This window comes from Nyctibius grandis, chromosome 7 (genome assembly GCF_013368605.1).
Source record: "Nyctibius grandis isolate bNycGra1 chromosome 7, bNycGra1.pri, whole genome shotgun sequence".
In the NCBI taxonomy this organism is placed as follows: domain Eukaryota; kingdom Metazoa; phylum Chordata; class Aves; order Nyctibiiformes; family Nyctibiidae; genus Nyctibius; species Nyctibius grandis.
Genome location: NC_090664.1, coordinates 11,383,849 through 11,397,732, shown reverse-complemented (window position 1 = coordinate 11,397,732; position 13,884 = coordinate 11,383,849). Strand labels below are relative to the sequence as shown.

Here is a 13,884-nt window from a genome sequence, read left to right as displayed (position 1 = left end):
CTTTAGTCAAAGCAGGGATACCAAAACTTTACAGTGCCCCCACAGCGTAGATCCAAGCTCTCCAGCCAGACTATCCTCCAGCTGGTGCTGTGGGCACCCTCCGTACCTCGGTAAGCCGGGCTGGTGTGCGGCAGCCTTAGCCAGCCCAAATAAAACTGAAGAGAAGGGAGCTCGGAGGTGGAAATGTGGAAATGCTGGCTTGCTGTCTAGTTCTGGCACCCAGAGAGAAAGCCACCATTAAGACAAAGATTCAGTGTTTTAGGGAGGCAATGAGGAATTAATTAAAAGAGAAGATACTTCAGTTCAGCACTAACTGGATTACAGATGCTGGCTGCCCAGGGGTTTGTCGTCTCCTTGCAGGCGCTCCTTCGGCAGCAGGCTACCCTCTGCTCTAGCCCAGAACTTCACGCCTACCCCAGGCACGTCAGCCAGGTTCTCCTCTCTCCTTGTTTGCCAGTCCTCACTCTCGCTATGCCCTAGGCATCCTGAACCTTTCCCTCACCATTCTCCTTATCCTCACCCAGAGCTGAACCAGCTCTTGAAGGAAAAATTCACAGCCCCCTGCTCTTCAGCTGAAGTTTGCTGTTTTCAGCTGCCTCGTTCCTTTCTAGCCCTTACTGTTCCTTGTGGTGTATGCTGCCATTCCAGTTACGTGCCTCTGCTCTACGCACTGGTCCATCCATCACCTGCCTGAAAACCTGAAGTCTCCATCCATTTTCATCTACCGCCACTAATACCAGAAAGCAGCTGCTGTACACACCCATGTCCTGTTCTGACCTTTCTGGTCCCACTAAAACTTATCTCTCTGCAATTACCTCTAGCGACTCACCCTTTAACAAGTTTCACTTGTGTTTCCTACAAAATAAACCCCCAGGTTTTTGGCAACTTGGGTGCGCTGCCATGCTTAAGCATCGCAGGATTGGCTGATGGTGAACTGGCCAACGTAAAAGAACCCGACAAAATGACAGATACGTGGAGGAGCCCCCAGAAATTACCCATTTAAACAGCAGTTGGCTATTAGCCTTAGGCTTCTGGAGACTTACATTTTAATGGATGCTAGCAAAACAGGCATTCCTGAATACGTCTGCCCATATGTTGATTCCAAATGTTTTTATTGTATATAATCTTGTCTTACTCCCAGCCATAAAGCTGAATAACCCTGATGTGGAAGGGCTGGGAATTTGAGGAACCACAACAGACCACAGAGAGCTGTCACATCAGTTCAGCACGAACAGTTGCAGCAACCTTAAAAAGATAAAGGTTTAAAAAGAAATGCTGGCATTGGTTTAATCCGAGTGAAACCAGATGATGGCATTTCCCCCGTTTAGACCCATTTTTCCAAGCTCAACGTGTATGAATTCACACTCTCCATTTCCATTTCACAATCAGATACAAACAGGGACTTTCTTGTGATGGTTGTGAATGTTTTATTACAGAATCTTATCAATAAATTACTTCTCTGAAAATCAGTTTTTCAGAACTAAAATCTAATCTGGCAGAGTTCAATAAGTAACAAGATGAAGTCAGCCATGCAAACAAAATATTACTAAGTTACTTTAATAAAATTTTATCACAGCAACCTCAGGAAGAAGAGCGTGTCCTGGAGACTTAGACAGTTAATCTTGGGTTTTTATTAATATTTTGGATTCTTTCTGTTATGCCTTAGCCTCTGGTACACAGCTGTCTTCATTTTGATGCTAGAACAGGATAGATCTTTGGGTGCCTTTATGCCTGTGATTCTTGTCTTATTTCATAGGGCTGTAATAAAAATAGCACCATCAGTGTTCAGTGCTCGCCGCAGTACATTTAAGCAACTGGTCATCGCACTAAAACAGAACATCTGGAGAAACGGAGCTTATTCCTAGACAGTACTTGCTCACAAAAGGTCTAGCTTCCAAGTCTTTTCAGTATGTGCCATTCATTTTCTGTTCGGCACCTCTTATGATGTTTATTAAAGTAACTTTATCGGGTTACTTTGCACACAACAGGATATTCAGAATTCCATCTTGACCCTCACAGCAGTATCTAATACTGCCTGGAAGATAACCAACAAACATTTTCTTTGTATATACAATCAGCATTCTGAGCTTGCAGCTAGTTGTTGACAAATGCTTACCAGTTTCAGTCAAGTACAAGAAAACCTAAGAAAATTGAGACATTTGAAAATAAGCATTAGCGTATTTTTAATGTATTTTGGATGCTTTAGCTCAACTTATTAATTACTCTTGATTTCGAGGGCTTAATTACACACAATTTTTACAAAAGCAACATCATGTCTTAACATTAATCAAACATAACATTTAAGATTTTTTTTGTGCAAAACTTAAGTAATAAATCCTATTAGTACAATAACCTGAAAAAGCAAGGGATATTTAAAACAATATTCACATTCAGTGTGCAATTTTTATCCCTACTTCCATCTTTTGATGTGGAACCTAGAATTCCCATCAGTAAGTGCTACCTGCAAACGTCAATAGTTTGTTTCCCCTTTTGTTATTTGTAGGAAACTCAGAATATATTTTTGCATTAGGTTTTTACACACAATTAAAACAGCTTTTTAAGTTGATAAATACAAATTAGACACTAAAAAGGGTGAAAAAAATATGAACTGAAGGCATCTACCTAAATGGTGGCATGACTGAGAATTTATAGCTTATATTCAAAAATATGATTGATTTTCTGATTTTCCATTTTGAACTCAAGCTTTAAGCAAATAACCCAAAATTTTGTTTAAAAATTCTGGCATCTGCTAATTGAAAAAGTAACTTAATTTAATAGTTAATTTTAATTAAAATCTTTAGCTTGTTAGATATTAAGTGCTACCAGTCAAGGCATTTACAAAGACTGTTTGATGTTTATGTAGCACCATATAGATAAATATCTCCTTCAGAAAGAGAGAAATTATGTTCATCTGGGAACACAATCAGAGTATTTCCTGAATATTTTAGGTATCTTTGCCTTCCGCATCATAAATATGTGGAAAAATTCCTTTATTTGAGAAAAAAATGCACAGAATTCCATTCAAGCTTTAAGACGGTGCTATCATTAATTCAAATTCTCTATGTATAAAAGTATCAAGAACTCTTCAGTAGTCAATTTAATATTCAAAACAGATCAATAGTTTTATGTAAACTTGTTAAAAAACAAACCACCATATAATTTGGCTTTAAAGTGACAAAGTATTTTGCTTAATACAATTTACTAAGCATGTGAAGAACTAACGTCAAACTACAATTTCAAAAAGATGCAGAGACTGGATTATCTCTGATATTGAATTAATTAAAATACATAATTATATAAAGAATCTCCAAAACATATAGTTTGTTACAGTGGTATTGTTCATCCCAGTAATAATCCTTCCTATAAGGAGGCTGCACGTTAATTAAAATACACTAACCTGTTGTAGCGCCCAATTAGAGAACATCAATATTCTCCCTCTGCCTCTCCTCCGCCCCAAATTTACTAAAGAGCGGACTAGGTTTTCTACCTAAAAAAAGGGAACAGTGCTCACTATCCAGGTGGCCATTCCCCAGCCCTAATCACAATCTTGTCAACATATCTACAGTGGTTAGGTTTAGGATAGTAAGAAATCTTGCAGTGAAGTGTTAAAAATAGATGGACTAACTAACAAGCCATCTTCTGTATTTTAAAATCACTGAAATCTACATATGAAAATACTTATGGAAGCATGAGTGCTGGTGACATCATTGACTTTTACAAACTGAGCCTTCTGTAAAAGTTGCATGTATGGAAAAAGATGCCTTGAGATAAACTGAAATAAAATCCAACAGAACAAAGATTTCCTAATATTGAGCCCCAATTCCTTACAAACTAACACACATATTCCAGTGACAGACACTGCTCATTATTTTGGCCCTGTCCATTTCCCAAAATCAGCTTCATAAGCTGTTACCACTCCAATTTAAAAAAAAAAAAAAATACAACCCCTTAAAATATTGTATATGGCCTTCTGGATTCTAAAAATAAAACACATAAGCAATTTCATATTCTTGTTATGAAACATTAACTAAAATTTAAGTGTTCATAAAGAAACCAAATTGCATTTCGTACATTGTATCTGTATCGATACAGTTCCCTGTGTGAATGGAGAACTCAGCATTTTTAGAGTTCAACATGTGCAAGATTCAATTAAATTTTGAAGAAAATTCCAGTTTAAAAAGTTACATGTAATTTCATATGACAGGCCAATAATCTAAAGACCAATCTCAAACAAAACTGTACAAAGTTTGCTTCAAATCTCCCTATCCCCCCCCAAAAAGGCACTCAGTGGTTTAAGTGTGCAAATGGCTTCTTAGAAGAAACAGTGTGCAAACAGAGCCTGTTCCATTAGCTCTGCATTCTTTAGCGATTTCCGAGGGAGTATTGCTATTAAATGCTATCTATGGTACGACGTGCTAAAGAACAGAAGACAGTCAATCCACAGAATCGCAGATATCTTTCACTTTCTGATTGAAGTCTTCAGGTTGATCAGCATACACGTAATGACCCGCGCCAAGGATAGCCTAGAGGATAACGGTGAAGAAATAGGTCAAAATCACAAGAATGTAGTAAGCAAATAAACAAATAGTGGGATATGTGAAGAATCTGACTTTTACACATTACCTACTTGATATGTCACTACTTGAAAAGAAAAATTTCGAAACTGGAACTGATCCCTTGCACCCAGCCTGTGCTAATGCAGTTTGCACAGTTGCTGCCAGGAGGTGGTATCGTACAGCCTAAAACCGACTGTAAACATAGGGGAAAACCAAAGCTTCTTCCACCTTTTGAAGGAACTTCGCTACACAGGAAAAGAGGGTAAACCTACTGCTTATTCAGCTGCACACCTTGTTGGAAAAAACAACCATTCCAGTGGACACAAGTCACTGCAAAACAAACTTAGGAGAACGTGCTTTACATATCAAACTTCTGATTCATCTTCGTTATCTTCATTCTCCACTCAAATAGTTCTGCCAGGTTGCTCTTTAGTTGTGTTAAGTGTTTGCATTAGAGAGAGCGTGAAATTGTTTGTATTCTCTTACTATAAAAATGATATGGAAGAGACTGAAGAAAGTGCTAGGATAAATGATTTAAGAACTCAGAAGCTTAAATTGCTGGGGATTTTCTAGACTTGTGGAAGCAGATTTCAGCCCTCTGAATTAATGACTACCATGTTAAGCAGGAACAAGTAAAATCCAAATGATGCACTATATGGGGGGGAAACCCCACATATGTGACCTAGATTAGTTCACAGCAACTGTGTAAGAAAATTAAGGGCTTAAGTAGCCACAAACAGGGTGGTTACCTTATTTCTGTAATTTATCATTCTCTGCCAAAACTGGTATGAAGCAAAATATCAACATAGTGTACAGCAAAGGTACTTGACCTATTTTCTTTCCATTTTATAATCAGTCCAAGATTAATTTGTATTTAAATCTATTTTTCCCCTTCCTCCATTAAAACACTCCCTCTTAAGCCTCTAATTGAAGCCCATAGAAGTAGAGCTATGTTATTGTGTTAAAAAACCCCACAAACTCAAAGTAAAAATTAATTAGAAATAAACACACATAATAAAACCCCAGAACCTCTGTGCATTTTACCAAGGATGGCACTGCCATTCCATGTCTCAGCCTCATGAGAACCCTTTCCATCCTACGTTTTATTTTTAATGTCCCTATAATTTCTACCACTCCTATTTACCTTTTAGAATCTGTATTTGGCTTGACAAAATTTAAACCTGGAATACAATAAAATTTTCCACAGTCCCTTCTAAAAGCCATTGACCAGACTGGAAAAATCTGCCTGACTGGTATATGCTTATCCTAGCAATCTATTGCACACCTCTTAACAGTGACTTTTTGTTACAACTTTCTCTCTGGTTAAGCAGTTAAGTGACACTTTCAGTCCGGATGTCAACACCTATTAAATGTATTTGTGCTCTTTAACACATGTAAACAGTTCAATAACAATGTCTTTTCTCTGAGTTCCAGCTCTGATGTCAGCTATATCAAGATTATAAAATTTTATTTGAAAGACTTGTTGCAGTACACTATCAACATCACATATTGTACACTTCTGTCCAGACAGATCTAGACATCAGTAAGAAGACAGCTGGTGTATTCAAACATTTTATCACCTCATAGCATTGTAACATATATGCATATTCAGTTATCACGGCTGGCTGATGTGACAATGTGTGAAGAATACTTTTAAATTCGTTTTTTTTAACAGAAATCAACAAAACATGCAGTGTGCACATTCGCATCAAGTTGCAAGTACACACATTTTAAATGATAATGCCGTACCTCTAAATGGGAATGCATTAGCTAGGAAGACAATACTAAGTATTTTTTTAATGATGTAAAGACAGATGCTTACAAGAACCTAAGCACCAGCTACAAACCACTCTCAAAAGCATTACACAGACAGATTAGAACAGTTTATGAGAGCCTCCTCACTATGTCATACATAAATGCAGATCTTAGGACTGCTGTGATTTAAAACATAGACAAAACCCCGGATATTTACCAGTGAATGACCACAAAAACTACTTGTATTAGCACACTGTAGAACAAAATATTTTGTAGAGCAGAAGAATGACCTTGCTCAAAGATCTAATTCAGCTTCTAGTGCTACAGTAAGTTTCCTTCTTTCTTTGGGAACTCTACTCTCTTGTCTAGGTTTTCTCTGTTTCAACACTTGTTTCGTCTCTCCCTCTATCTCACACACACAGAAATCTGAAGTTATTACCCTGGGCTTTAAATCGAAGGGCCAGCATTTCCACAGTTGGTATAAAAATGTGGAATCTGGTATAAAATCTGGTAAAAAACCACAGATATGATTTAAACAAATCCACACAATAAACAAACAACTGCTTTAAAAGTCAACTTACTATTGTCTTCACATACGAATTTGGTCTCAGAGACTGGATAGTGCTGCCAGAATTGCCATCTATACATGAACGTGCTCCATAGACCACAGTGATAGGAATGTCTTGATCCATTTGTGGAATCCGTTGCAGCATTGGCCTTTTTGCCCATCCATAAGGAATAGTCATGTTCTTGAAAGCTGTTTCACCACTTCAGGTCGTTCAAAAGGATAAAAATAATTAAATTTCCACTGGATCTACCTTTTCTCTAAATTGGAGTATCTGTGCCTTTTGGTAACACAGAGTGCAATAGTACATGAGGCAGGGATTTTTTACTATTAAGAAACATAAGTTTTCAAGGTTTGCATGTAATTTTCAACAGAAGGAGCCTATGTTTTTATAGTACTGAGTGATAACACTTAAAAGAATGTTTTATTTTTAAAGTTTTTAAAGAAATTCTTTACAAATTAAACCACCGTAACAACTTTTTTATTAAAAATTAGTGCCCAAACTCTCTCAGAATTAACACACAGGTAGTTTAGAAGAAATATAGGATTAGGTTAGCTTTTACGTTTTTCAGTTTCTGGAATTCAGACAAAGTGCAATGCCATTTTTTTCTTCAATTGATACAATAAATGTTACAATTTTTTTCAAAAAAAAACCATGCACGCTGTTGCCATGGCCATTGGAGGGAGTAGCAGGCACTCAGTAAATGAAAGACAGACTTCAAAACATACACTGGGAAACTCATACTCACCTGGGTGTCTGTACGTTGCAGTGATAGATATATTCAGCCACAGTGTTATCATCAAACATCGATGAATATTTTCGCTTGAAATCTGGTCTTAAACGCTGAACAAGGCTTAATCCTATTAAAACAGAAAACACTATTAGAGGAGGAACCAGTACAGACAACTGTATCAGACTGCCTAACGCTTTTCATTACAACCCTCCAAACACATTCCCTTGAAACTCGTGGCTAAGCTTGATGACTTCTAAACCAATGTTTTGTTTCACCACTCACATGTCTTAGGAAAACATGATGGCATTACACCAAACAGGAATGAAACATAAATACTCTAAAGGATTTTATGTTGCCTCAGAAGAGGGGCAAATCAATCCCTGCTGAATACATATGGGGAATGTTTGAGAAGGGCTACTGCAGCAATAGCAGAAACATGCAAAGGGGACCAGTAAAAGGGCTAAGCAGAGTATCTTTTTGCCACCAGTTCAGTCTCACATGAAACCAACACTGTCTTTCTTCTTGCCTTGGCATCACCAGGTGGACCAAAGGCATCCCACCTTTCAGAACCAGAAGGCACTGTTGAAAAAGCTGGCCTGTTTTTCTTCCTTAGATACAAGTCTGTGCTCTCCTCTTACAAAACAGTTTTCTTCTGAAGCTAGTTCATCTAACTTGGTGTTTAGTTGAAAGAACAGAAGTCTATACGGAAAAGCAGGTGTAGAAATCTTGACATGAGTATAAGACACAAGAACTGGTATAAATTAAGAGATTTAACCTAAGAAAGCTGTTGTCCCCGTGCTCTCTTAAAGCAGAGAAGCAGGTCCCTTCAGGGGCCAGTTCAGGCTTTCTAAAGTTAAGCTCCTATTCTGAATCACTTCTTTAAGAAGCCTCTTTTAGTTGACCAGGTGGATCTTTGGGACAAGAACCTCACCAAACGCTAATCTTAGTCTAATAATATTATTTGTTCCTGAAGAGATAGGCTGACAGTTTACGACTTGGGTTTATCAACTGAAAATACTGTTGTTAATCTGTGCAATTACAATGATGTCACTTCTTCCCACCTTCCCTGGCCAAAGGGCTGGTACTATTTATGTAGACCTTGTCACAGTGATCTATGCTTCTGTAACATTGAGATTAGACTACTGCAACACACCTTTATGTATGCTTTAAATCAATTAAAAAAACTAATACAGTGCAAGAGAAAATAATTCCCTTATGAAACAGTGATTTAAGTCCTGAAGCTTATGCAAACATTCTGCAATTTGCTTTGTTGCTTGTATTCTTTCTACAGAAATTTCAATTGCTGGACTTCTGTGTTTTTCTCTCTGTCTGTTTTGTTTTTTTTTTTCAACACAAATGATATAGCTGGCTTGGAATAAGAGTGCCTGGAAGAAAGAGACTAATTCTGTGTTTTCTCCTGCTATAAGCATAGAGGCCACAGCATCCCCATTTCCAGTAACTAGGGGACTGGAAGTTACCAAATTTTAGAATTCACTTTCCCTTTTGATAAAAAGTGTTTTGCCTGTGGGTCCAATCACAAAACTGTTCTCCTTCCCCTGGAATTTACAGGGGAGAATGAAACAAGGAGTCAAGGCACCTTGGAACAAATTTTGGAATGAAATCACACTGGTTCACTCTTATAATGTTTATTGAAGACACCCTCAACTGTGTGGCTGATGTTTTCCATAGCGTCTATGGAAATGCTAAAAGAAATAGTGAAGACCCCGAAGACCCTGACTTCCACAGAAAGGGTGTGGTCACAGTGACATTATTGTTGTCCTGAGAAATTTTTAGGCGTTCAGCCCTAGGAATGGAATTCAAAAATCCAATCTAAGCACCGAAACCCCTACACTGTGAGCCGCCTGGGTGACTGCTCCAGTTAAGTGAAGGAAAACATGTAAATCAACTAACTGGAAACCACTCAAAGAAAAAGATCCCTCTTGATTCTGTCTCTCTCCCAGGTTTAAGTATCTGCCTGTGGGTCTGATTAAATATCCATGTGATACCATTGTGATATCCCAAAGAACCTGGCTCACATTTAAGTGCCTAACTCATACCTTTGAACTAGAGCAACTGGCTTTATAGTGAGGACCAGACAGCTACGCCTACTCAGTAGCTTAAGCACACGTGCATGCAGAAGGTAACCTGGGTTTGGTTCGGTGCCTTCATCAGGTTGGGTTTGACAGCTACCTCGCAGCACAGCGTTTAAATTCACCCTTCTCTAAGAACTATGCTTCACCTGTCAAGAACTGCACATTAAGTTGATGACAGAAAGGTTTTTTAACATCTGGAATGAGAAATGGATGAAAAATTTTGAAAAGCGCTGCTGTCCACAGCAACCTATAAGTGAGGCTAGGTTGGGGATATTTTGCCAAGACAGGGTCTGTTTCTGCAGCATGGTTTCGACTGCACTTACTTGCTAAGGGAGACAACTTCAGTTTTGAACCCTTCCACACGGATTGATTTATGCATGTATTTGTTATTGCATAAAAGGCATTAAATCAGTGCTTATCACTCAATATGCTTCAGGTTGTTTTGTTAACCAAATCAGATTTTTTTAAAAGTAAAATGCTGTTTGTACAAAACATGTCGCTTGTCTGAAAAGCTAGTTTTGTCACACTCTCGAAAATAATCAAATAGATCAACAGATTAAAATATATATTCTATAGAAAGAGATTTAGGAAACAGATGCGACACAAATTTAAACAAAGCCTAGAAATGTCACTAGATTATCTTCAGACTGAATACTGAAAATGATGAAAAGGTGAGTTAATTGTAACTTGTGAGGGGCCTGAAGGATATCTTTTTCCAAGCCTCTCCAGCAGACACTCCTGTAGCACAGAGAATAATAGACAGATAACCTCCTTCCTCTCCAGAAGAAATACATGTGATGAATTTCAGATTTGATCACACCCTTCTCCCCACTTCCCACATAAACTAAAACCATAGTATTTTTCATCATCCCTACCTAGTCCTAGTATTAGGGTATATAGAGTTTATGTAACATCTCATCAGTACTGTTGAAACGTAGAAATATGAAGGACAGACTGCCACTGTAATGCAAAACACCAATGAGACACACAAAATTTGCTAGAGCAATAAGAAAATGGCTAATGGAAAGAACCCAGTTTCAATTTAAATTCTCTAAATTCAGGCCAAAGACAAATGAGTTTATGAGAGACTGCCTTCTAATGTTAACTGAATTTGGAAATCCTGTTTGTCCATCAAACTGCAGTTGGAAGGGAAACTAAATGGACTGTGACCAGAGGCAACCAGAAAAAAACCTTTTCACATTCATGCCTCTTTGTCAGGCTTCCCCAACAGACGTCCACATAATCTGACTCACTATAACTGTAGCCTACAATAATACAATGTAGCTTGCTATAAACTATCATACTAGTATTTCTAATAGAAAGAGCTTGCCCTCTTGTGTTAAAGAGTTCATCTTTCCTCAATCCCTCCCACTTTCTCCTCCAACTCTTTTCTCTGTGGGTGCTATGGGCTTGCAACAAAGCTTATTGTAATGGAGTATCTGCCCCACGTTTATGTTTAACAAAACAGAAATGGTATTTAAGAGTAGCTAAAACTCACCAAAGGGTCCTGCTATCCTCAATCCAGCTAATGGATTAAATGGACTCAATATAGCTCCTAGTGCTTTGATCCAGATTGGAATTGGTCTTTCGTGCTCAGCATTGTCAGGCCTCTCTGGAAAACCCCATGGCTCCACTAAGATAAGATGTTTGACCCTGTTGGCAAAAAAGGTTCAGAGGTTTAGAGTACAGTAATTTTTCTTCGACTGAGTATGACAGAAATGTGCTATCTGTGGACTATGTAACCCGTTTTAGTCACTTCTATCATAGTGGCTTATTACGTTGTTTCTGATTTATCAATGGTTTTGCTTTTGATTGCTCACTAGAGAGAGATTGAATTGCAACTAATCATATGTATGAACACCAGAAACTTGGAAGCTCATGTCACAAAGAGAAACTCAGTATTCAATAGATACCCACTGTCACACACATATGAGAAAAAGGCCAGTCTTGTTTCTGCTTTTAAAAATAGCCTAATCTATATGCTCAGTCAATATTATTTGCAGGAGCAGTTTGAGAGAAAAGAAGATAATTTCATCTGTTTCATTTAAGTAAACTTGCTAAAAGTCTTTCTTTTCCAAGCCATCTAAGAACTCTGCTGTAAGAAGAGATGCAATTTATCTGAAAAACCATCTTATCAAAGTAAAATTTGAACGGAGTGAGGCAGAGCAAAATTAGCAGATGTTTTCTAAATTTATTGATTTTAGGTCATGAAAGAAACATCAGAGAGAAAATTCATAAAATTATTCGTCAAAGAAATCTCAGTACAGAGAGCATAGTAGGAGTCTCCAGCACACGCAACTATCAATCACTTCATGCTGCGAGCCCCCCTCAAGCAAAAAATCTATTCCATCTTGGTAGATTGGAATCGTCCATTTCTGTTTAATCCCATAATATCACCTACTCTAACTGTCCTAGATACTGGCGATTTCTGAAAAAGTTACTCTTAACTATAGTTTTGCATATTTAAAGTGATTTTCCACGCAAGCTTCATCATCTTTACTTTCTTCTTCATGACTTCCTTCTCTTTCAAAGCCATGAGATTAGATACTTAATACAGCAGAATTCTTAGTGCCTAAAATTATGTCAGAAGTGATTCCGAAGGCTATTTCTGGACTATAATCAGTTGGGAAACCTGAAATCTCTGCTTGAAATGAGGAGTTAAAAAGGATTAAGCTCACAAAGATGTTTCTTGGCTGTCAGCTCAGCCATGAGCGCATTTGCACACAGCAGCAAACACCAATGGTAAAAGAGGACTGGGTAGAATTTAACTACACAAACCAAGCAGGAGAGATTAGAGGCTAAGAAGTGCGAGCAATGAGGAGCCGTTCAGGACAGCCACACATTCTGTGCGCACACTATGGCATTAAAAAAAACACATGAATAAAAATAGAGTAAGCTTTTTTTCATGTTTCCTTTCTTAATACTTTGCTTCCTATTTGGCATTTTTCCTTTTGGTAATCAAGCCTAAAACATAACCCAGGATAATGGGAAGTTTACCACGAGAATCATTCCAAAAGTAGTAGTCCAGAGGTTGCAGTATTTGAAAATCATGACACACCATCGTCCAGGTATATTCCAAACAGGAATCTTTCTGGATCCGTAACCTCAGTTGTCCCATGAACAACTTTCGTACAACGTAGTAAATTAACGGATCATCTAAGCTTGGAGAAACAGATCTACTTTCCTAACAATATGTCTCCAGAACCCCTTAAGCCTCTAATGCATTGTTAAGATAATCTGGCTGAAAGCTGTGCTATATTTATCACTTGATTCAATGCTACCTTAAGATCCTACCACTCAATCTGCTAATTTGACCGTATTAGTTTAGTCTCAGGGAAACATTAGTAATGCGAGAGCACAAACTAAAACACCCCCAAATTAACCCCAACTTAAGCACAATGAGGCATGAAAACAAAGCGTCTCTTTCGATGTAAGACAGCAAGGGGCAGGAACAATATCCCACACCACAGGGAATGGACAGTGCCATTTATAGATGCTTCAGAAAAAGGGTTAAGGAACTTGTAAAGTGATCCCTACAAGAAACTAACTACAGTTAGCTACAAGTTGTTTTATGCCCAAAAGGATAACAGGTTTACATCCCTAGAGCACAGGACTGCATTTCTTCAGTGCAATTCTGGATTTAGACACACGCCTACTTTCACACATCATTTCCAGCCGCATGTGCCAGCTGTCGTCCACTTGGAAAGCAAGAGCCAGTGTTTTAGGAAAAAACGATGAATGAATTTCTTTCAAAATCTCCAAATAAGAGGCAAAGAAATGTATATGGTATAAATCGGTGTGAATATAAAAGAATAAGATATGCTTCGTATAATATAGAATCTGCCATAGGATGTGGAAAGCTAAACTTATATTCACAGTTTTTCACAGGAGTTCACTATGGGTATCTAAACAAAAGCAATGTCCTTTTTGATACAGAATGACCTCAGCTGGTGGGATCCTAGCTCACCAGAGGCTATATAACCAGACTATATCAAAAAAAGAGACAGATTGTCAATTTAAGGGAAAAAAAATGGATTAGCTGTTGGCCACAATATGGTGCAGAAAATGCTGATGAAATACAGTTATGGGATGGCTGCAGCTGGGTTGTTTTGCAAAGAAAAAATATGAAGCATCATACAGACAATTTAAATCAAATAGTCACTAAAATCATTTTTACATGA

General features: G+C 37.9%; 1 protein-coding gene across 1 annotated transcript in view; it reads right to left on the bottom strand.

Moving 5' to 3' along the window:
* Positions 1-1,403: 1,403 nt before the first annotated feature.
* ABHD5 (abhydrolase domain containing 5, lysophosphatidic acid acyltransferase) overlaps positions 1,404-13,884 on the bottom strand; it is a 30,932-nt gene continuing 18,451 nt past the window's right edge. The window contains exons 4-7 of the mRNA XM_068404672.1: positions 11,202-11,356; positions 7,626-7,737; positions 6,893-7,079; positions 1,404-4,523 (exon numbers count right to left, since the gene is read on the bottom strand). Of these exons, the coding sequence (XP_068260773.1) occupies positions 4,434-4,523; positions 6,893-7,079; positions 7,626-7,737; positions 11,202-11,356 (544 nt within the window). The 3' untranslated portion in view covers positions 1,404-4,433. The remainder of the gene's footprint in view (positions 4,524-6,892; positions 7,080-7,625; positions 7,738-11,201; positions 11,357-13,884) is intronic.